The sequence below is a fragment of the Gastrolobium bilobum genome, unplaced genomic scaffold (assembly GCF_033153095.1).
Source record: "Gastrolobium bilobum isolate Gb01-03AN ecotype WA unplaced genomic scaffold, APGP_CSIRO_Gbil_v1 utg7896, whole genome shotgun sequence".
Lineage (NCBI taxonomy): Eukaryota > Viridiplantae > Streptophyta > Magnoliopsida > Fabales > Fabaceae > Gastrolobium > Gastrolobium bilobum.
In genome coordinates this window covers 58,850-82,055 of record NW_026895151.1, presented here as the reverse complement: position 1 = coordinate 82,055, position 23,206 = coordinate 58,850, and the positions used below count along the sequence as shown (strand labels likewise).

The window sequence follows — 23,206 nt, the reverse complement described above, 5'->3', positions numbered from 1 at the left end:
TTTGGAGAGTTTTTCAGAGAGAATTCATTCATCTTCATCTTTTTGGATCTAATTTCTGTTTTATGTTGGATTCTTGTATAGCTACCATGTATATGGCTAGCTAAACTCCTTTGTTGTGGTTAGGGTCACAAGCCCTTGTGAACCCCTGATACGATGGATTGAGTTTTTATACTTTTATATATATCTTATATATTTTGTTTCTACTCTGATCGTATTGATATCATTTTTATTAGAATTGATCAATCTAGTAGTTAATGGTAATTTGGGGATTAGGGCCAACAAGAGGAATCTGCGGCTTTCAATCTAGAAAGGGGGTAGAACGATGGTATGAATGCGTTCTAGGGATAGACGTATTTTGTATTGCATACGTTTAATTTATCGATCTCTATGCTTAATTTTATGTAGAGCACCTCAAGGAATTAGGGCTCCATATGAGATTAAAGGGTTAATTCATCAAGGAATTGGGGGTTGACTATTGATATTTTATCTGATAAATTGTCTGATTATATTTATATATATTGGTATTTGAAATCAATCCGGAGTAAAAGGCGGAGATCATCGGTGAGTGTTCTCTAACTACAGCGTTTTCTCTCATACTCTCTAAACCTTTTTCCTGTGTTAATTCCAATTAATAGAAAATCAAAAATACTTTTTAAATTGCAATTCAATTTCTACACAAATCCTGACATTCGTGTCAAAACGTCTTGAATCTTTTCATTTTAAAAGGATAGATTTTTTTTTTCTGATATTAGATACACTCCTTGTGGGTTCGACCTTTCGTATTACTATATTACTTGCGCGATCGGTACACTTGCCGAATAACGTCAAGTTTTTGGCGCCGTTGCCGGGGAGCTGCATTTTAATATCAATTAATCTTGATTTTTAAAATTGAAAATTGTGAATATTTTGATTTTTATTTTTTATTTTTGTTTTTGTTACTGTGCTACTAATTCTTTTTCTGAGTTGTATGCAAGGCAGCGTTTTTCTAAGGAGAAGTGCACGAATTGCTCAGAGGGAGAGAGAGAGAGCACAGGCAACCGGTACTTCATCAATTGACAATACAGCCGTACCATTTGAGATACCAGAGATGGCTGCTCCTAATCAGAATGCAGATCCACGCATGAATACTATCCTCACACCTGTTTTTAACAGGCCAAATGCTGGCATTGTTCCACCTGACCTTGGGAACAATCAATGGGAGCTCAAGTCCAATATTATTCAGCTGGCTGAAAGAGAAAAATATGGAGGAGAGGATGATGAAGATCCGCATAAATTTGTTGATAGATTTTTAAGAATCTGTGATTCCACAAAGCCTCCACATGTTTCAGATGATGCCATACGGTTGAGACTTTTTCCTTTTGCTGTTAAGGGAAAAGCTCTTGATTGGATGGAAAGACAACCTGCTGAAAGCATCCTTACGTGGGAAAATTTGTCTGAGAAATTCTTTGCAGAATTCTTTCCCATGGAAAAATACAATAACATGGTAAATGATATCACATCATTTAAACAACATCTGGGAGAGACCATCTGTGCTTCTTGGAATAGATTTAAGGCTCTCATGAGAAAGGTTCCTCATTATAACCTATCTCAAGGCGATCAGGTGCGGATTTTCTTCAATGGGTGTCTGCTTGAAACCAAATTAGTTGTGAATACTGCAGCAGGAGGTTCTTTGGGAGACAAACTAGCATCTGAGTCATATCAGCTGATTGACAAATTGGCTAAGAATGAGAATGAGACAACCTCAATGCTGGGAAAAAGAGGAGTGGTGCCATTAAGAGATCATGATGCAGTCTTGGCTGAGCAAAAATTATTGTCTCAGCAGATGACTAATTTGAATACCAAATTTGAGAGGATGCAGCTTTCTAAAGTTCAAGCCAATGCTGTTAATGTTGAATGTGAATATTGCCATGAGAATCATGATACTAATGCTTGTCCAACACTGATGTCTTCATATTCTTCTCAACAACTGCAAGTAAATGGTGTTTGGTATGATCAACGTCCTAACCAGCAAAATTACCAAAGAAGGAATTATCAAGGCACTGGTTTAGATATGAAATCTGATAATTATTTGAAGCCACCGCCTATTCCACAAAGAGAGCCTTCTGATTTGGAGCGGTTAGTTGGATCTTTGGCACAAAGTACCAATGCTTTCATTGAGGAGAGTAGAGCTGATGCCAGGAATACCAAAGCTTCAATTAAGAACCTGGAAAATCAGATTGGTCAGCTTGCCCAACAATTGTCTGACAGAGCACCAGTACATTTCCTGGCAATACTATCACGAATCCTAAGGAAGGTTGTATAGCTATCACCACCAGAAGTGGTAAAGTGGTGGCATCTCCCCCAGAGCCTATCATTGAGGTGGAGGAGGATGAGAAAGTTGAAGAGGTAGAGAAATCTGAAAAAGAAGCTGAGAGTTCTCCAAAAGTAGTGAAGCCTGTTGTTGCTGGTAAACAGAAAGACCAACCTGATGTTTCAAAAGAAAAGTTTGAGCTTAGTGAGGAATATCTTATGAAAATGGCACCTTACCCTGGAAGGTTGAAGCCAGAGTTGAAAGCAAAAAGCTATGACAGGTTTCTTGACATTTTTAAGAAGTTGCATGTGAACATTCCATTTGCTGAAGCATTGGCTAGTATGCCAAATTATGCAAAGTTTATGAAGGACCTTCTCTCTAGAAAGCACAAGCTGCAAGAATGTCAGACAGTTGCACTTACTGAAGAGTGCAGTGCCATCATTACTAGAAAGTTCCCTCCTAAGCTTCGTGATCCTGGAAGCTTCAACATTGAAATTGAAATTGGTGAAACAAAGATTGGCAGGGCCTTATGTGATTTGGGGGCAAGCATTAATTTGATGCCTTTATCTGTCTGTAAAGCCTTAGGGATTACTGAATTGAAGCCTACTTTGGTTTCTCTTCAGCTTGCTGATAGATCCCTAAGGAAGCCCAGTGGTATTATCGAAGATGTTCTTGTGAAAGTTGACAAGTTCATTTTCCCTGCTGATTTTGTTGTGCTTGATATGGAAGTTGAAAATGAAATGCCCCTTCTTTTGGGTAGGCCTTTCTTAGCCACAGCTCGTGCTATGATTGATGTGGAGCAAGGGAAACTTGTGTGAAGAATGAATGACGATACAATTACTGTCAATGTCTTTGATTCTATGAAAAGACCCTATGAAGATGGTGATTGTTTCAAAATTGATGTCTTAGAGGAGGTGGTACATGAAGAGAAAACTCCTTTGCAAGAATTGAATGATGATTTGCATGAGCGAGATCATATCCCTTTTGAGGAGGATACTTATGTTGCTAATGAGTTTCTTGAACATAAGGAGTCTGATAAAGAAATAGGTGCTCCTAAAGTTGATATAAAAGAGTTGCCTATTAATCTGAAGTACATGTTTCTGGGAGATAATGAGACATATCCTGTAATTGTTAATAAGGGGTTATCTTCTGATGATGAGAAAAAGTTGAAACAAGTTCTTCTAGAGCACAAAACTACCTTGGGATGGTCCATTACTGATCTAAAGGGTATAAGTCCTTCCTTCTGCACACATAAGATTCTGATGGAGAATGATATCAAACCGGTAAGGCAGCCTCAAAGGAGATTAAATCCCGTGATGAAGGAGGTGGTGAGAAAAGAAGTTGTTAAACTCCTTGATGCAGGCATGATTTATTCTATATCCGATACTGCATGGGTAAGCCCTGTACAAACTGTACCTAAGAAAAGAGGTATCACTGTGGTGAAAAATGATAAGAATGAGCTGATCCCCACCAGGACAATTACTGGTTGGAGGATGTGCGTTGATTATAGAAGGCTTAATGCTGCAACAAGGAAGGACCACTTTCCTCTTCCTTTTGTGGATCAAATGCTGGAAAGGTTAGCAGGTCACTCTTATTATTGTTTCTTAGATGGGTACAGTGGCTATAATCAGACTGCAGTAGCCCCTGAAGATCAGGAAAAGACAGCGTTCACTTGTCCCTTTGGCGTTTTTGCCTATAGGAGGATTCCGTTTGGGTTATGCAATGCACCTGCTACTTTTCAGAGGTGCATGCTGTCTATTTTTTCTGATATGGTGGAAAAGTATTTGGAAGTTTTCATGGATGACTTTTCTGTCTTTGGCTCTCGTTTTGATGTTTGTTTAGACAATTTGTCTAAGGTGCTACAAAGATGCCAAGAGACAAATCTGGTTCTCAACTGGGAGAAATGTCACTTTATAGTCCAAGAGGGCATTGTGCTTGGACATAAAATTTCAAGGGATGGTATAGAAGTGGACAAAGCAAAATTGATGCTCATTGAAAAACTCCCTTCTCCAGTTAACGTTAATGGAGTGAGAAGTTTCCTTGGCCATGCTGGCTTTTATAGAAGATTCATTAAGGACTTCTCTAAAAGTGCTAAGCCACTAAGTTAGCTTATGATGAAAGAGAATGAGTTTGTTTTTGATGATGCTTGTCTCAAAGCATTTAATTTGCTAAAAGAAAAGCTCACCACTGCTCCTGTTTTAATATCTCCTGATTGGAGTATGCCTTTTGAGTTAATGTGTGACGCTAGTGATTTTGCCATTGGTGCAGTTCTTGGGCAGAGGAAAAATAAATTTCTGCATGTTATCTACTATGCCAGTAAAGTTTTGAACGAAGCTCAAGTGAATTATGCAACAACTGAAAAGGAGATGCTTGTTGTGGTGTATGCTCTGGATAAATTTAGACCATATCTCCTTGGTGCCAAGACTATTATTTTCACTGATCATGCGGCTATAAAATATTTGATGTCCAAACAGGATGCCAAGCCATGATTGTTAAGGTGGATGCTGTTATTCCAAGAATTTGATTTGGAAATAAAAGATAAGTCTGGAATGGAGAATAAAGTTGTTGACCACCTGTCCAGAATTCAGGAGAAGAACCTGCAAGATGATCCTGCTATAGAAATCAATGATTCTTTCCCCGATGAACAGGTTCTTGCTATTTCTTTAGAGTTATTTGAAAAACCGATTTTTGCTATGCATGTAGAGCCTTGGTTTGCTGATGTTGTCAATTTTAAAGTGATCAAGAAAATACCTCCTAGTCTCATAAAGCAACAGGTGAAAAAGTTTCTGTATGATGCGAGGAGGTATGTATGGGATGATCCCTTTCTTTATTTCCAATGTTCTGATGGTATCTTGAGAAGGTGTGTATCTGAGATGGAAATTACAGAAATTTTGTGGCATTGTCATAATTCTGAATATGGTGGCCATTTTGGTGGTAATAGAACTGCCCAAAAAGTATTACAAAGTGGTTACTATTGGCCTACACTTTTCAAAGATGCAAGAGAATATGTTGAAAAGTGTGAAAAATGCCAGAAAACGGGTAACATATTCCGTAGAGATGAGATGCCTCTAAACAGTATTATGGAGGTGGAGTTATTTGATTTGTGGGGAGTTGATTTTATGGGCCCATTTATATCTTCCTATTCCAACCAGTACATTTTGGTAGCTGTTGATTATGTTTCTAAATGGGTTGAGGCAGTGGCTCTTCCTACTAATGATGCCAAAGTGGTTGTGAATTTTTTGTGGAAGAACATTTTTACTAGGTTTGGTGTGCCAAGAGCAATCATAAGTGATGGAGGCTCCCATTTTTGCAACAAGAAGTTTGAGAATTTGTTGGCCAAGTATGGTGTCAGGCATAAGGTTGCTACACCTTACCATCTGCAGACTAGTGGTCAAGTCGAGGTTTCCAACAGGGAATTGAAGCGCATTCTTGAAAAGATTGTTAGCATTTCTCTGAAAGATTGGTCAAAAAGATTAGATGATGCACTATGGGCTTATCGAACTGCATATAAAACTCCTATAGGGATGTCCCCTTATCAGCTGGTGTATGGGAAGGCTTGTCACTTACCTGTGGAGCTTGAACATAGAGCCTTTTGGGCTATCAAATTCCTGAACTTTGATTTTACAGTAGCTCCTGAGAGGAGAAAATTTCAATTATTAGAGCTTAATGAGTTTAGGAATTCTGCTTTTGAAAGTGCCAGGATATACAAGGAAAAGACAAAGAAATACCATGATAGCAGAATTGTACACAAGGAATTTGAGCCTGGTCAGAAAGTGTTGTTGTATAACTCTCGCCTGAAGCTGTTTCCAGGAAAGTTGAAATCCAGGTGGACAGGTCCTTTTGTGGTTAAAGAGGTGTTTCCCTATGGCACTGTTAAAATATCTCCCATGGATGAAGACAGACCTTTCAAGGTCAATGGCTCGAGGCTGAAGCTCTTACGTGGAGGACCTGTGGTAAAGCACGCAGTGGCTTTGCGCCTAACATCCCTTCAGCCTTAAAGAGGTAACCGTCAGGCTCGGGACGTTAAACAAGCGCTAGCTGGGAGGCAACCCTCCAATGTAAAGTTTATACTTTAAAAATAAAAATAAAAAAATAAAAAGTAAAGTGAAGAAAAATTGTTCATAGCAATGAAAGGTGGTAAATAAAGGAATTGGTTCTCGAAATTCTGTGAGAGCTAGTGGAGCTAAATTTTGTTGAGATATGAGTGTGCTTCAAAAGTATGTATATCTGTGTGTTTCAATCTCAACTTATATGTTAGCTACTGTCCATAAATTCCTAACCCTGAGCCTGGCCAAGTTATATCCTTTGCAAGTCCTTCTGATCAAATTATGCATGTGTTATAGTTCCTTATCTTTGGGAATTTTGAGAATATGATCAAGCTTTGGTTGTGCTATTGCTGTGGTGGAATTGAGTGCTTGTTATTCCCCTAGACACGTGAGTGATGAGTGTTATATTATATCTGTGAGGGGTATTCAAGTTAGATCTCTGATAATTTTCATGAGAATGAGGGTATTGTTGAGAGTTCAGTACATTGATTCAGGCATGCTTAGTATAGTGGTCTATGATTGCTTGTGTGATATTATTGCTGGATTGTTGCTTTTGTTGGTCTTCCTATGGTCTGATCTTGTCTATTGCTGGGGACATCAACGTTTAAATCTGGGAATAATTTGATGTGCCTCTGGCATATATGGTTTTCTAAGACAAAAATATTAAATTTTAAGTCTATTTGTAGTTGTTTTTACACATAGTTATTTTATATTTTGATTTTTATTATCTCAGTTTTATTTCTCACTTTTTATTTATTTTTATATAGGTTTTAGCAAGAAAATACAAAAAAATCCAAAAAAGAGGAAAACTGATCGTGTCATGGGCCATTTTCCAGAGAAGCCACGCTATATCACGTGGACCATCGCGTGGTACCGCGTGGCCAACCCAGAATTTTCAGATCAGGCTATCATACATTGACCAGAGTGCCCACGCGATACAGCGCAGGATCCCACGCGATGGAGCGCAGGAAGTACGAAAGTTGCGAATTTATGAGGGTATTTTTGGAAAAGTGGAAGAAGTGAGATAAAAGTTATGCTCCTTTGGTGTTTGACATATACACACGGGTGGAGGCTAGGTTTTGGAGAGTTTTTCAGAGAGAATTCATTCATCTTCATCTTTTTGGATCTAATTTCTGTTTTATGTTGGATTCTTGTATAGCTACCATGTCTATGGCTAGCTAAACTCCTTTGTTGTGCTTAGGGTCACAAGCCCTTGTGAACCCCTGAAACGATGGATTGAGTTTTTATACTTTTATATATATCTTCTATATTTCGTTTCTTATCATATTGATATCATTTTTATTAGAATTGATCAATCTAGTAGTTAATGGTAATTTGGGGATTAGGGCCAACAAGAGGAATCTGCGGCTTTCAATCTAGAAAGGGGGTAGAACGATGGTATGAATGCGTTCTAGGGATAGACGTATTTTGTATTGCAGACGTTTAATTTATCGATCTCTATGCTTAATTTTATATAGAGCACCTCAAGGAATTAAGGCTCCATATGAGATTAAAGGGTTAATTCATCAAGGAATTGAGGGTTGACTATTGATATTTTATCTGATAAATTGTCTGATTATATTTATATATATTGGTATTTGAAATCAATCCGGAGTAAAAGGAGGGGATCATCGGTGAGTGTTCTCTAACTACAGCGTTTTCTCTCATACTCTCTAAACCTTTTTCCTGTGTTAATTCCAATTAATAGAAAATCAAAAATACTTTTTAAATTGCAATTCAATTTCTACACAAATCCTGACATTCATGTCAAAACGTCTTGAATCTTTTCATTTTAAAAGGATAGATTTTTTTTTTTCTGATATTAGATACACTCCTTGTGGGTTCGACCTTTCGTATTACTATATTACTTGCGCGATCGGTACACTTGCCGAATAACGTCAAAAGTCGCTTTTCGGAAGAAAAGTGCAGATACCGGTTCTGCTAGTCGGTATAAATGCGTACCAAAAAAGTATCCCGGAAAATTAATGTAAGTGCATGATAATTACTAGAATAATATGTAGGACTTGTAAAACGAGCTTCAAGTCCAAATAATGAGAACTGGTGTTAGAAATCGGTACTGGCTCTGAAAAGCGCGTATCAGAAAGGTGCTCAGAAAAATATAATAAAAATATGATAATACTTGGAAAAATGTGTAGTTTCAGAATCCAAAGTTTGGGATTAAAATGCTAAGCGTAGCAATTAAAGCTAATATTGCGTGATTAAATGTGAGTTGGCTATTTATACACTTACTAAGGGCACATTGCCCTAGATACCTGATTTTCCTTCGTGAGAGAGGCTGACCAGCTGCTTGAGCACTGTTCCATTGGTCTCCTTCACCTTCTCTTGAGCCAAGTTGGGACCATTGGCATTGATCCTTCTCTTTTCTTCTTGTAAACACTTGAGAGCATCATTGTTGAGTGAAAGGAGAGCGTTTTTGGTGAGAGTCCAACTGCTGTGAGAGGTGTGAGGGAGCTGTGTTTTCTGTTCTTGAGGGGTGTGACCTTTTGTTGGCATTTTGATGCTCCAAGGTGCCTTCTTGTTGAGTAAAAGAGTCATCTTGTGATAAATTTTCGTGCATCATCCTTGAGTCAGACTTGAGGGGCTGAGTTGAGCTCCAAGAGCATCTCCATTCTGAGTTTTGAGCCTTGGTATGTTGTACCACCCTTTAACTTGAGTTTAAATGCTTAAAAATGGTACCTTGATGCATCTAATGACTAAAAGATGATAACTTGTTGTTGGGTAATGTTGAACACACCTAGAAATGCATGTTTAAGTGTTTAAAATCGGTAAAAACCCAACCTTGAAGGATATCTTCACGAAATGCAGAAACTGCATTCTGTCGTGAAATATCCGGATATCTGCCCGTGGAATATCCGGATATTGGATATCCGGATATGTGATATCCGGATATGGGGTTTTGGGATATCTGGATATTGGATATCCGGATATGTGAATCTCCATATCTGGATATCTGGATATTGCATATCCGGATATGGACAGTGAGATATCCGCATATTGCATATCCGGATATGGTCCCGAGGAATATCCAGATATTCTGGGATTTCGTGGAACAGTAGCTGTGCTGTGTGTACAGTAGGCTATTGGGGGTTTGTGGACCCTAGTTTGATGAAGTTGAACTTCTGTATTTATTGGACTAAGTCAGAATCATGTGATTAAGGGCTTGTGGCTTTGTTAGAAGCTTTAAGACATAAAACATAATGAAAAGGCGTTGTCTTTAATTTGTATTCATGTGGTACATGTTTATTTATTTATATTTGGTCCATATCAGATTGTGATCTGCTGTGATTGGACTTTGAGCTTGTGGCATTGGATAGCTAGCTTAGAGGTAAGCTTTCGTGTCCTCGGTTTAGCCATGTTGTGGTTCCACCATGTCCCATGGGGGTATGGTATATGCATGTTGTGTTACATGCTTTTGATGTTTTGGAAATGCTGTTGAGCTATTGTATGTTAGTGCCTTGTTGATATGCATGGAGGTGTTCCACCTATACGGTAAGCCTGAGTATGTAGAACATACAAGAGGGTGAGGCTGTGGGTGAAGTGCAAGCGGTGTTCCTTGTACTACATGTAGGGAATAGACGTATTCCTACATTTCTCTGGCCAGTAGATAGTGATTACACACATGCCATAGATATCTGTTGCACTACATAATTTTGGAACTGATAATGATATAAATGCTTTTAGAACTTATATTGCACATGTAAGTGAGCTTGGGGTGGAAGATCCTTGAGGACCCCTTGTCTTACTGAGATTTCTTGTTTAGAGATCTCACCCTTAGGGCTGGCAATAGGGGCCAGCCCGCCCCAGCCCGCCACTAGCCCGCCCAAAATGGGCTGGCCCGCCCCGGCCCGTTTTGATAAAATGGGTTGAATTGAGTAACCCGGCCCGTTTTATGAGTGGGCTGGCGGGCTACGGGCCAGCCCGCCTAAAATAAAAAATATATAAAAATAAAATACAAAAAATTAAATTCTGCATAAAATCACATAAAAAAATCTGCATAAAAGCATACAAAAATCTGTATAAAATCCTAATGTGCTTATGAAACCAAGAAGATCAGTGTTTAATAATCTGCATATAAATATGCATCTTTCAATCCAAAAATAATAATAAAAAAATAAAATCATATCAGGATAAAATAGAATAACAAAACAAGTAACAAAGTGTTGTATGAGCAGTCCACAATAATTCAAAAAAGCCACTTGCAAGCAGAGAAATCTAAGATACGGAGCTACATAACAATTGGGTAACCTAAAAAAAAAAAAAAAATGACTTGGCGGGCTAGCCCGCCCCGTGGCGGGCTGACCCATATGGGCTGGCGGGTTTGGCGGGGCGGGTTTGGCGGGTTGGTGGGTTGAAAGACTCAACCCAGCCCGCCCCATTTGGCAGGCGGGGCGGGCCAGCCCGGCGGGCTCAGCCCATTTTGCCGGCCCTACTCACCCCACGTTTGGGGAATGCTTATTTCAGGGTCAGGTAATGTTGAGACCTCAGGCGGCAGGAGGTCGGAGTTGAGTTAGATTGCTGTTATATTATGCTGCCATGTTGGATGCTGGATTTGCATGCTGCTTTTATGCTTATAGCTTCAGTTTATGTTTTTGGAGTTTTATGTTGAGACTTGTTGTTTACTATGTTTATTTGGTGAGCATGGGGATTGTCCATGACACATAGTATTGTTATGTCTTGATTATGTCTTGAGTCTTTTGGAGTTGTATTAATGTATCAGGATATTGTCCGGATTACTAGATGTAATGCCGTGATTTAGATACACACTTTATTTCTATATTGAGGTATTTCAGTAGATGTCTTATTGCAATTTATATACATGCGTTATTTTATGAAATTGATTAAGTAATCAAGTTGGTAATTGATAATGACGTCATAATTGAAAAGAAAAAGAATATTCCGCAATTTTTTATTAAGCACCGCTTAATACAATGTAATGTTAATATTTCGAGTATATACGGGGTGTTACAGTTTCTAAATAGGTGGTCAATTTATGGACGTTTAGTGGAACCGGAGGAAAATTTGAATTAGTTTGAAATCGCGTGAGGTGGCGGTGGGACCCACCCCACTTAAATCACTTAAGACACATAAGCATTTCACTATTCATTGTCTTCTCTCTCCCTTTCTCCCTTTGCTGAAACGTGACAGCCCCCATCCCCCTCCATTTTCATTTTGTTTGATTTCTCCATAACTTCATCAATTATTAACCGAATCGGACGATTCTTGTCTTGAAATTCGATGGAAATCACCACCCGAACCCGTTCCACCAATTAGTTTCCCTCAAAACCCTCTCTATTGTTAGAAAAATGGAATATACAGCCACAAAAGTTTTGGGAATTTTGTGATTTTGGGGTTGATTTCTTGAGCCATTGCTTGTGGAGTGCTAGGAGGAGCCTTGTGACGTAATTGTGAGTAAGTTTCTTCACCTTTTGATGGTTGATTCATGAATTTGAATTTATGAACCCTAGACCTTGTTTTGTTGATTTGTAATGTTAGAGATCTCAAATGGAAAATATGTATTAGATGATAATGTCTTAGAATGATGTGTTAGAGCTAGAAATGCAATGAAATTTATTGGTGAAAAATATGATTTTGTAACTTAGAAAATTTTGAGGTTGTCATGACTTTGAATTTTGAAAATGTGTTAGGATTGTATTGGTGAGTTGTTGTATGATTACATGTTGATATAATGGGATTGTATGAGGTGTGGAGTGGTTAAATTGAGCGAGAATCCTTGGGGATGGCTTGTGTTGCAATTCAGCCATTTAGAGAATTTTAGGAATTTGATGTTGTTGCTATCTACGTAGCACCGATACCGACACGGGACACGTGACACGATACGACACGACACTCCGACACGTTAATTCTAAAAAGTTTTAGATTTCGACACGTTAGGACACATTTTAATATTAAATAATATTTTAATTTATGTAGTGTATATTATATTTAATATTCAATAATTTAACAAAAAATGAAACTAAACTTATAATATTCATTAATTTTGCAAAGAAACATAAGATATCACAAATATTTATATTAAACTCAATAAAATGCTAATCATAATCCAACGAATCTAATAGTTGGAACTAAAAACTCAACGCAACGCAACCTTTGAACTGTTTTTTGAATTTCTATAACGCGTGTTGGAGTGTCGGGGAGTGTCGGAGAGTGTCGGGAAGTGTCGGACACGACACGTCAAGGTTTTTGAAGTGTCGGTGCTTCATAGGTTGCCATTGCTTGGATGATGTATCATGTGAAAAATGGTAAAATTAGATGGGTTGTGTGGAGGTTTGAAGGTTGAAGGATCAAAGAAAAATAATTGAGGGTGTTAAATGCCAAAAAGGATCCTAGAGTAAAATATTAGGCAAGACATTGTTTAAAAGACGTAAAGTGAAAAACGGCACTTGTTATGGCCTTTTGGCAACCTAAGGATGTATAATAAAATGACAAAGAAAATTTAGAAAAATAAATTTGGATTTATGCCTTGTTTGGCCTAACCACCTAGTGTAGGTGTAGGATTTTGACATTTTTCGCGTTTTGATGGAATTGCCGTGTGCTGACGCTGTACATGGTTATGTAGGTTGCCGTACGTCGACTTGAATCCCGAACTGTGAATCGGTGGATTGCCTTTGGTTCTGGACCAAGTGGATTGAGGTAAGTCATTGGATCAATGCATGTATAGTTGTGAATTAGCATGTGTTTTGTGAACTTCGAGTAATTGGGAACGTCCTATGTGTAGGCGTTCTGTTGAGTAACAAACATGGAACCTAAGCTGTTGTGGAGCTAAGTGAAAGACATTTGAGGTAACCTCTTGGTACTGGGGCTTGTTCCCCTTTTCTGTTCCACCATACCCGTTGAGGGTAATGGTAGGAAGTGTATATGAGTAGTGTAGAACATCATTAGCATGCATGTAGCATTTATGACGGTACTTATGTACCGAGTCTCTGGCCAGTAGACAGTGTAACCTTCGGGCAGTGCGGACTTCCACTGGATAGGTCTCCGAGAGGGAGTTCCAGTTGACCTAGGATCGTGGTGTGTCATCCGGGTAGGAGCACACTAAGAATGTCTCGGGTGTATATGGATGGAAGGGGTACCTTGGTTGTGGTTCTTGGAACACACCTTGGATGATACTCGTAGGCTTATATATGCCGAGGACGTTGCGTGGTATTGGTAGCTACCATCCCGCTTCGTCGTATTTTATATCCCGATATTCCCCAGTTTCTCTAAATCCTTTGCTATATCCCGTTTTGAAAGTGGTTATTTTATATTACTTATATGCATCGAAGTGAACCATTGGGCGAAGTTTTCTCCAGAACCTCTGGGTTACTGAGATATATCTGTATATCTCACCCCGTCTTGGGGGCATTATTTCAGGAGGTAGCAGTGGCACAGGAGCGGCGGGCAAGAAGCCCTAGGATGAGTCGTTGGAGGACTTTTATGTTTTGCATTTAGATGGCCGTTGGGCCTAGGCTGTATTTAGATCATGAATAATGTATATGATTGGGAGCATGGTCATTATTTGTTGATAATGTATATTTTATCTAAATTTATTCTTGAACACCATGTTATTTAGGGAGTATTATCTTGTCTATTTTAAAGAGGAATTGTAATGTGTTCATTGGAGTTGTAAGTGGTACCTGAATTAATGTAATCATGAATCATGTGTAATATGATGAAAGGGCTTTAGGCCTATTTTAGGATCATGATTAATTGTATATTGAGAAAGTTGCATGTAAATAGACTTGGGTGATTGAAACAAGCTAAAGGTTTATAAAGTGAGCCATATATTATGAATTGTGTAATAACTATATCCTGAGTTGGGTTGTAAGTGCCTCAAGGCATTGTTGGTCCTTGTGTGTGCCACCCATTGGTTATTAGGTACATCTGAGATACTAAAAAGCTTATGTAAATTTGGGGATTTTAGAAAAATCAAAGGAAACTCTGGCGAATTTTCTGTAGAATTGGCAGAATTTAGGCGAACTTCGGGAGAGCATATCTCCATCCACAGAAGTCTGATAGGGACGTTACCTATGCCATTTTAAAGCTTGAGATGTCCCCTACATGGTGTTAAAATATGAGAAAATTATGGGATGCACACAGCCCTGTAGGAGTCTTTGAACACAGACTGTCCAGAACCCCCTTATGCAGGGGCTGTTTCTGGCAGTTTTTGAGAAATTAATTCCCGCTTCGTTTCTCAGTTAAATTAAGCGTATGATATATCTAATTGAAGGTTGAGGTGTCTAGTTTGTAGAATAAAAATTTGAGAACAATTGGATGAGTTTAATTTCTGCAGAAATTCGTGGAGTGAGAGAGGTTTTGAGCTGTTTTGGGGTTGGTTGGCTGTTTTGCTTATCCAACTTCAAACGGCGATAACCGGAGCAAACGAGCTCCGATTAAAGCGTGTGATAGCTTTTTAGAAAGGGAATTAAGTAAGAAAAAAATATAACCTGAGAGGAAAGTATGGTTTTAAGTGGTGTGTTCGCAGAAAAATAATTAGTGAACCATATTCGGAAAGGTAAAAACGTAAAGTTGAGAAATTGGCTAAGTACCCCTTAGTAACTCATAATAAGTAAAGTAAGACATAAAAATAGTTTAAATAAGTATTCCGCAAGAGTTTACATTTACGGTCACAACTTTTTATTATTACGCTTTTTATAGTTTTAAATGCTCGCGTAATAATTGGAAAAAGTTTATTCGCATTTTTATAAATGAATTGCTGTGATTGTAACTGCGCTTAATATCATAATTAATGTTAACAATATCGGTGTACAACGGGCTGTTACATTCGCAGCCTGCCCTGTGTTACTGTAACAATTGTTGGCATAATGCCCAACCTTACCACATTTAAAGCATGAGTTCAGAGCCGCAGTACAAGGCCCCTGATGAAATCTCTTACACTTATCACAGCGGGGATTAGAATTCCTGTCATTGAACCCACTTCTCTGACCACCACCCCTTTTAAACTGACTCGGAGGCTGCCTCACCTGCAACCCCCTACCTCTATTATTATTCTGATGGTAGCCACCCCTGTTATTATTACCTGGAGGACCAGATGTCCTCGAAGAACCAGACTTCGGATATCTATTATAAACACTTTCAACCCGTTTGCACTGGGTCACAAGATCTGCAAAATTCCTCACAGCAGTATTAGACATTCTTTTTGCAATCTTCTTATTCAAACCTCTCTGAAACTTAGTAGACAGAAACTCAGGAGTCGGCAGCACACCCCCATAATTAGCAAATTTCACTAGCTCATTAAACTTTGATACATAAGCATCAACAGTCATGGTACCCTGTACCAATTTCTCAAACTCACCCTGTTTAGCTTCCCGAACATCCCTGGGAAAGTAATCTTCATGAAATAATCTTTCAAATAAAGCCCAAGTAATTTCTTCCCCCTGAATAACAAAAGGCTGAGATGTAGTATACCACCACTCGTGGGCATCTCCCTCGAGCATATAAACAGAATACAATAATCTCTGGGGATCCTGACACCTCATAACCTGAAATATCTTCTCTATACCCATCAACCAAGTAGTCACTACCTTCGGGTCCCTTGACCCCTGAAATGTTGGTTGTTTATGCTTTCTGAAAGAAATGAGCCTCTGCTCGTCAGTACCAACAAATACTTGCGCAGCAACTCCAGCAGACTGAGCAACCACAGAAGGATCCACAGAAGGCTCTAGGACATAAGTAGGATCAGTAGTATGACGAATAGCCTCCCCAGAATGATGACTAGCCCCACTCCCCTCCTGGTGAGGTGTAACAGATGGTGTACGGGTATTAGTCTCTGTAGCCGTATGTGGAGGAGAATCACCCCTCTCGTTCCGAGCCCTATCCGCCCTCATCTCATTCATGAAGGCACGTTTTACGATGCAATCGTACCGCGGTATTTTACCCGGTAAATGTAACAGCCCGTTGTACACCGGTATTGTTAACATTAATTATGATATTAAGCGCAGTTACAATCACAGCAATTCATTTATAAAAATGCGAGTAAACTTTTTCCGTTTATTACGCGAGCATTTTTTTAAAACAGTAAAAAGCGTAATAAATAAAAGTTGTGACCATAACTGTAAACTCTTGCGGAATACTTGTTTGAACTATTTTTATATCTTATTTTACTTACTACAAGATACTAAGGGTTCCCATAAACTCACTTAGCTAATTTCTCAATTTTACGTTTTCTACCTATCCGAACCTGGTTCGGTCAGTAATTTCCTGCGGGCACACCGCACAAAACCAGACCTTCAACTTTAGTTATCTTTTTTTCTTACTTAAATACCTTCCCAATGAGCCATCACACAAGTCATTTCGATCTCGTTTGCTCTGGATATCGCCGTTTGAAGTTGGACGAGCAAAGCTGCCAGCCAACACCAAAACAGCTCCAAACATCCTTCACTAAATGAATTACTGCAGAGAAAACACTCACCCAAATGTTCTCAATTTTTATACCATAAACTAGACACCTCAAGCTTCAATTTGATATATCATATACTTAATTTTACTAAGAAACGAAGCGGGAATAAAATTCCCCAAAACTGCCAGAAACAGCCCCTACACAGAAGCGTTCTGGACAGTCCGTGTTCACAGTCTTCTACAGGGTTTCTTACAACCCAGAAAATGCTAATATTTTAACACCATGTAGGGGACATCTCAAGCTTTAAAATGGCATATGTAACGTCCCTATCGGGCATCTGTAGAGGGAATTATGCTCTCTCAAAGTTCGCCTAAAAACTGTCAGTTTCTAGAAATTTCGCCAGAGTTTCCTTTGTTTTTCCAACGTTTTCCAAATTTGTACAAGTGATCTATGACCTCAAATAGTACCTAATAATCGGTGGGTGGCACACACAAGGACCAACAATGCCTTGGGGCACTTACAACCCATCACAGTTTATTTTACTTATATAATACATATCACATTGCTTCTTGGATTTATACTTAATACGTTTCAATCATCAAAGTCCAACTGCATGCATCTTCTAAACATACACATAATCATGTTCCTAAAATAGGCCTATTGCCCTTCCATCATATTACATGCTTACATATTACATCAAGTATTCAAGTACAGTTTACAATCTCCATATGCATATTACACTTTACAACTCAAAGTCTTCAAATACAACATAATGTAAAAACCTCAAAATGATATATGTACTAGACTTAGGCAAAATGACATGAACAAATATGACAATGAATCTCATCCTACATACATATGGAATGTTCATACCCTAAGTCTAGCCTAGGCCCAGTGGCCACCAAAATGCGAAATACTGCAAATGCTCCAGCTAATCATCCTGCGGGCTTCTTGCCCGCTGCTCTTGCACCACTGCTACCTCCTGAAAGAAAGCCCCCAAGACGGGGTGAGATATACGAATATATCTCAGTAACCCAGAGGTTCTGGAGAAAACTCTGCCCAATGGCTCACTTCGATGCATATAAATAATATAAAATTACCACTTTTCAAAACGGGATAAAGCAAGGGATTTAGAGAAACTGGGGAATATAGGAATACAAAATACGACGAAGCGGGAATGGTAGCTACCAACACCACGCAACGTCCTCGGCATATAAGCCTATGGGTCTCATCCAAGGCGTGTTCCTAGAACATCAACCAAGGTACCCCTCCCATCCACATACACCCGAGACTTCCTAGTGTGCTCCTATCCGGATCACATACCACGACCCTAGGTCAACTGGAACTCCCTCTCGGAGACCTATCCAGTGGAAGTCTGAAGCGGCCGAAGGCCAAAACTGTCTACTGGCCAGAGACTCGGTACCTATGTACCAACATACACACTAAATGCATGATCATTATTCTACATAACTCATATACATTTCCTACCATCACCCTCAACGGCATGGTGGAACACACAAGGGAATCAAGCCCCAGTACCAAGAGGTTACCTCAATAAGCCTCTTCACTTAGCTCCACAGTAGTATTTCTCGAGCTCGCTATACAACAGAAATGCCTACACAGAGGACATTCTCAATTAGTTACTGTTCATATGAACACAAGCAAGTTACTAATTCTACAAGCATGGTTCCAATTACTCACCTCAATCCCACTTAATCCAGGACCAAGGGCAATCCACCGAGCTCACGGTTCGGGGTTCAAATCAACGTACGGCAACCTACAACAACCATGTATGAATCGTCAATACACGGTAATTCTGTTAGAATACGAAAAAAACGTCAAAACATCATCTTAACTTACAGAAACCAACATCCACTTCCACCTAGAATTTTATTAACATACTGTTTACACAATTTTCTCCTCTTGGCCGAATTGGCCAAGTTCAAAGTCCATGATTTTCTTTCAAATATAACCATGTTTTTGCACTTCAATCCAAGAGATTCATCAACCATCAAGCTATAACATATTTAAATGAAACTCCATCCAAAGTCAGCCCCTTGGTGCACATGTTATATGCTTGGAAACTCATCTTTTACCACTTATCAAGAAGAAGAAAATACAAGGTTATGACCACAAGAACACAAGGATTCTTTTTCTCAAAGAAACTAAGCATTTTAGGGACAAGAAAATACTCACAAGCTCCTCTTAACTCCCTCGGTTGTTACGGTTTGGAAGGAAAGAATTGAGCGGCTTGAGTTCACCTTGGTGGCACGGTTGAGAAGTAGAAATTGAGCTGCTTGATATCTAAAACACAAAGAGACAACCGACTAACACTAAGGCTCATTCAAGTTGCTTCATTAACTTGTTCACACCAGATTTTTTTCTTGACTGTATACAAGGGAAGAAAGAACACAAGGCGGTCATATGTTTTGAATGGGAAAGAAAGGATCGACTAAGATGTATTGGGAACTACTTAGGACTTACCTCCTTCTCTCCTAAACAATTCAGCTGCTTGATGCTCTCAACCAAGTGAGAACCGACTTGATATCTTAAAACACTTAGAATTCTCTTTGGCCGTAAGAAAAGACAGAAGGAAAACAAGGGCGGTCATGTGTTGGTGTAAGGAGGAGGAACCGATTTGATTAAAATTAAGGAGCTTACTTTCTTGGAATCGACTTGGATGCTTTGTGCAATCAGAATTTTCTTGTTTAATATTTCCTTGACTCCACCTCATGCTTTACTTTTCCCATTTGCTTTTCTTTTCCACCGTTTGGAAGACAATGGAACCGACTTTGTTGTTTAATCAAGACAAGGACTTCATCTCTTTTAATTTCTTTTTTTCCACCGCTTGGTTCCAATTTTTTTATTGATGTTAATTTACTTACCTTCTGAGGAAGGAAAGCCAACAGACATCACACAAGAAATCGACTTTGCAACTCACCTTCTTTGGTTTCTATAGATTATTAATTTCCCTTTTTCATTTTCCTTTGTTCCACCGCCAAGCCACTTGATTTCTATGCTTATTTAATTCCTTTGATTGTTTAATCCACTCATCATCTAATGGAACAAGGATACGTGGGATTCATCACCTACATGGGTACCAAATACATCACTTGTTGATTTGTTATCTCACTAAGGACAAAGTAATGAATCACCTACTTGGGAGACCAAAAATGTACCATTTAGTTTATATTTCCTCTACATACTTTAGTTTATACTAAGTAAAATTAATTGGTAACAAGGTTAACAACAATTTGTCAATCTACTGTTTTACGTATTTCGACCTTCTTTTCAGGATTTTCACTAATTCTTCCCTTTAATTCTCATTTTACATATTAATATTTAAACTTAAAAATGTGAGGTGTTATAGTAAAAACACTATTCACTGATTTTTCTGAAACTTGCCTAACCACTCCATTTTTCGTTCTGAATCCATTTTCAGGGTTATTTTTACCATCTGAGACCTTCTACTCAACTTTTTATCTTCCTAGGGTTGCGTGTTGGCTAATTACTGCTTTGCCCTTTCTTTGTATTTTGGCCTAATTTTCAGGATTTTCACTAATCCTTCTCTTTAATTCTCATTTAATATATTAATATTTCAAAATGCGAGGTGTTATACTCAACCGTCGGTTCCTGCCGATAAGTGCTCTGATGAGTCTGATCACTCTCTCTCTCATCCTTTTTTTCCTTCTATTTGAAGTGTGGTTTTACATATACACAGGGACTTGTATAACAGTCTGCATCTGATCCCTCTTATTCTTTTAATGACCATAAACGTCAAACATGTGAGGCAATGTCTCAGTGCTCTTCTTTTCTTATCTTCCTCTGTTTTATCTTTCTTTTATTCAAAAATAAAAATAAAAATATTTCAATTCTTATTCTTTATTATGTGATTAGTAAAAAGCTTGAGGTCATACTAAATTCTAGAGACAATTAATATGACAATCATTTTTTTTAATTAATTTATTGGTACAACTCAAACTGACCAATATAACCAACATTGTCTAATTAAATTTACAAAATAGCTAAATATCGAGATTCAGAACTTGCTCAAGATATATTTCAAAGTCTTAATCTCACAATACAGCTTAGATCAGAGCTTGACTAAAATGGCAGAGATGGTAGTGTCCTTGGCTCGTGAGAAATTGCTTCCACTGTTACAGGAAGAAGCAAATCCGCTTATGGACGTCCCAAAAGAATTTGAAGATATAAGAGATGAACTTGAAAGCATTAAAGCCTTCCTCAAGGATGCAGATAAAAGGACTGCAGCTGAAGGTGGCAGCACAAATGATGAAATCAAAGAATGGCTGAAGATGATGAGAGAACAAGCTTTTCGCATAGAAGATGTCATTGATAAATAATTGATCTATGTGGAATAGAATCCTCGTGATCTTGGATGCAAATGTTTTCTATGTAATATTGCTCACTTCATCAAAATTTTGATCCCTCGTCGTCGAATAGCTTCTGAGATTAGAAACATAAAGTCGTCTCTTCGTGCAATTAGGGAAGAAAGTACAAGTTTTGGCTTCCAAATGGAACTTTCTTTTGAACAGAGATCCAACAGTTCAAGAAAAAGCCAAAATGTCAATTCACAAGTCCCTCGGAGGATGGTTTATTGTTACATTGAGGAAGACCAACTTGTAGGCTTTGATGCCCCAAGACGTGAATTGATTGGTTGGCTGGTAGATGAACAAGCGGAGTGCACTATCATCTCTGTTGTTAGAATGGGAGGAAAAGGAAAAACCACTCTTTCCAAGAAAGTTTTTGACAACCAAAAGGTGGTTCGACACTTTGATTGTCATGCATTGATCACAGTGTCCCAGTCATGCACTGTAGAAAGGTTGTTGAGGGAGATGCTGCAAAAGTTTTATGAAGAAGAAAAAGAGGATCCTCCTCTAGGTCTTCTTGAAATGGATTGAGATTCTTTGGTTGAAAAAGTGAGAAGCTACTTGCGGCAAAAGAGGAATATTGTCTTGTTTGATGATGTGTTGAATAACAATTTTTGGGATGATATTAAATCGACTATGATTGATAATAAGGATTGAAGTAGGATATTTATCTCAACCAGGAATATGCATGTTGCACAGTTCAGTAAGGAATCTTCTCTTGTTAAAGTGCTTGAGCTGCAATTTTTAACTCCAGAAAAATCTTTTGAGTTGTTCTATAAGAGGGCATTCCGATCTGACTTTGACGGATGTTGTCCTGAAGAACTTATTGATATATCTTTCAAAATTGTTGAAAAATGTAATGGACTCTCACTGGCAATTGTGGCAATTACTAGTATTTTAGCTACTATAGCAAAAACAAAAATGCATTTGAGTGGATAAAGTTTAATCAAAGTCGAAGTTCAGAACTAGAAAGGGGGTCTCATTTGACTGATATAACAAAAATTTTAGGTTTAAGCTATGATGATTTTCTTGATTATCTCAAATTGTGCTTACTGTATTTTGGAATATATCAAGAAGATTATGTGGTTAAATCAAAAAGATTGATTCAGCAATGGGTAGCAGAGTGATTTGTTACATCTAAAAAGGGGAAAACTTTAGAGAAAGTTGCAGAGCAATATTTATCAGATTTGGTAAGTAGAAATTTGGTATAAGTATCTTCATCTACCCCTGATGGCAAAGCTAGAAGTTGTAGTGTTCATGATCCTTAAAAAATTTAAGGATTCAAGTTTTTGCCAGTGTAGTATGGAAGCTGATCAGTTAGTAATTGGGATTATTCGGCACCTATCAATAGCAAGCAATTTAATTGAATGATTTAATGGGAAGTACTAAAAGCTTACGCGTTCAATCCCTGCTTGTTTTCAGAGATAGAGAATTACATCCAGACTTTGTAAGGAAAATCGCTACAAAATACAAGTCATTGAAGTTACTTGATTATGAAAGTGATATGAATTGGTTTGATATTCCTGAAAATTTCAGGTATTTAATCCACTTGAAGTATTTAAGGTTCAGGGGAGCGAGGACAGAATGTGTGAGTCTGGAAATATTCATTGCTAAACTCCAAAACTTGGAGACCTTGGATGTAAGGGCTCAATCGCATTACGATGAGCGAAAGTACAATGTGTGTAACATCCCAGGCGCTGACGAGGGCGGAGAGTGATCGCCGGTGCGAAAGGGCATGGACAAGGAGCGGTTCCTGACAGGCTTCCAGCGGGGGGTTACATGAATGAATCGAATCGACACCTGAAAGAGAGGGATTCCAAAGACTGTGCAAGTATGAGACTACACAGTTTGGGATAGTTTATAAAAATTAATTGGTACTACCTATACTAACAAGATGCATCTACTTTTCGGTAGCCCAGAACGGAAGAACTCCATAGTTAAGCGTGCTTGACTTGGAGCAATTCTGGGATGGGTGACCTCCTGGGAAGTTTTCTCGGAAAGTGTTCGAGTAAGGAAAAAGCACACCGAAAAGTCTCGTGTTAGTATATGGGGATAGTCATTGATTCTTGAAGTGGTCGGGGCGATACAATGTGCCAAAGGGGAT

The 23,206-nt window shown here is 38.5% G+C and overlaps 1 protein-coding gene across 1 annotated transcript; it reads left to right on the top strand.

The window, feature by feature from the left end:
* The first annotated feature begins 1,087 nt into the window (after positions 1 to 1,087).
* Positions 1,088 to 3,108, top strand: LOC133296027 (uncharacterized). Its single transcript, XM_061494985.1, has 3 exons — positions 1,088 to 2,219; positions 2,294 to 2,944; positions 3,020 to 3,108. Exons 1-3 carry the CDS (start codon positions 1,088 to 1,090, stop codon positions 3,106 to 3,108), a joined length of 1,872 nt encoding a protein of 623 aa, XP_061350969.1.
* Positions 3,109 to 23,206: the final 20,098 nt, after the last annotated feature.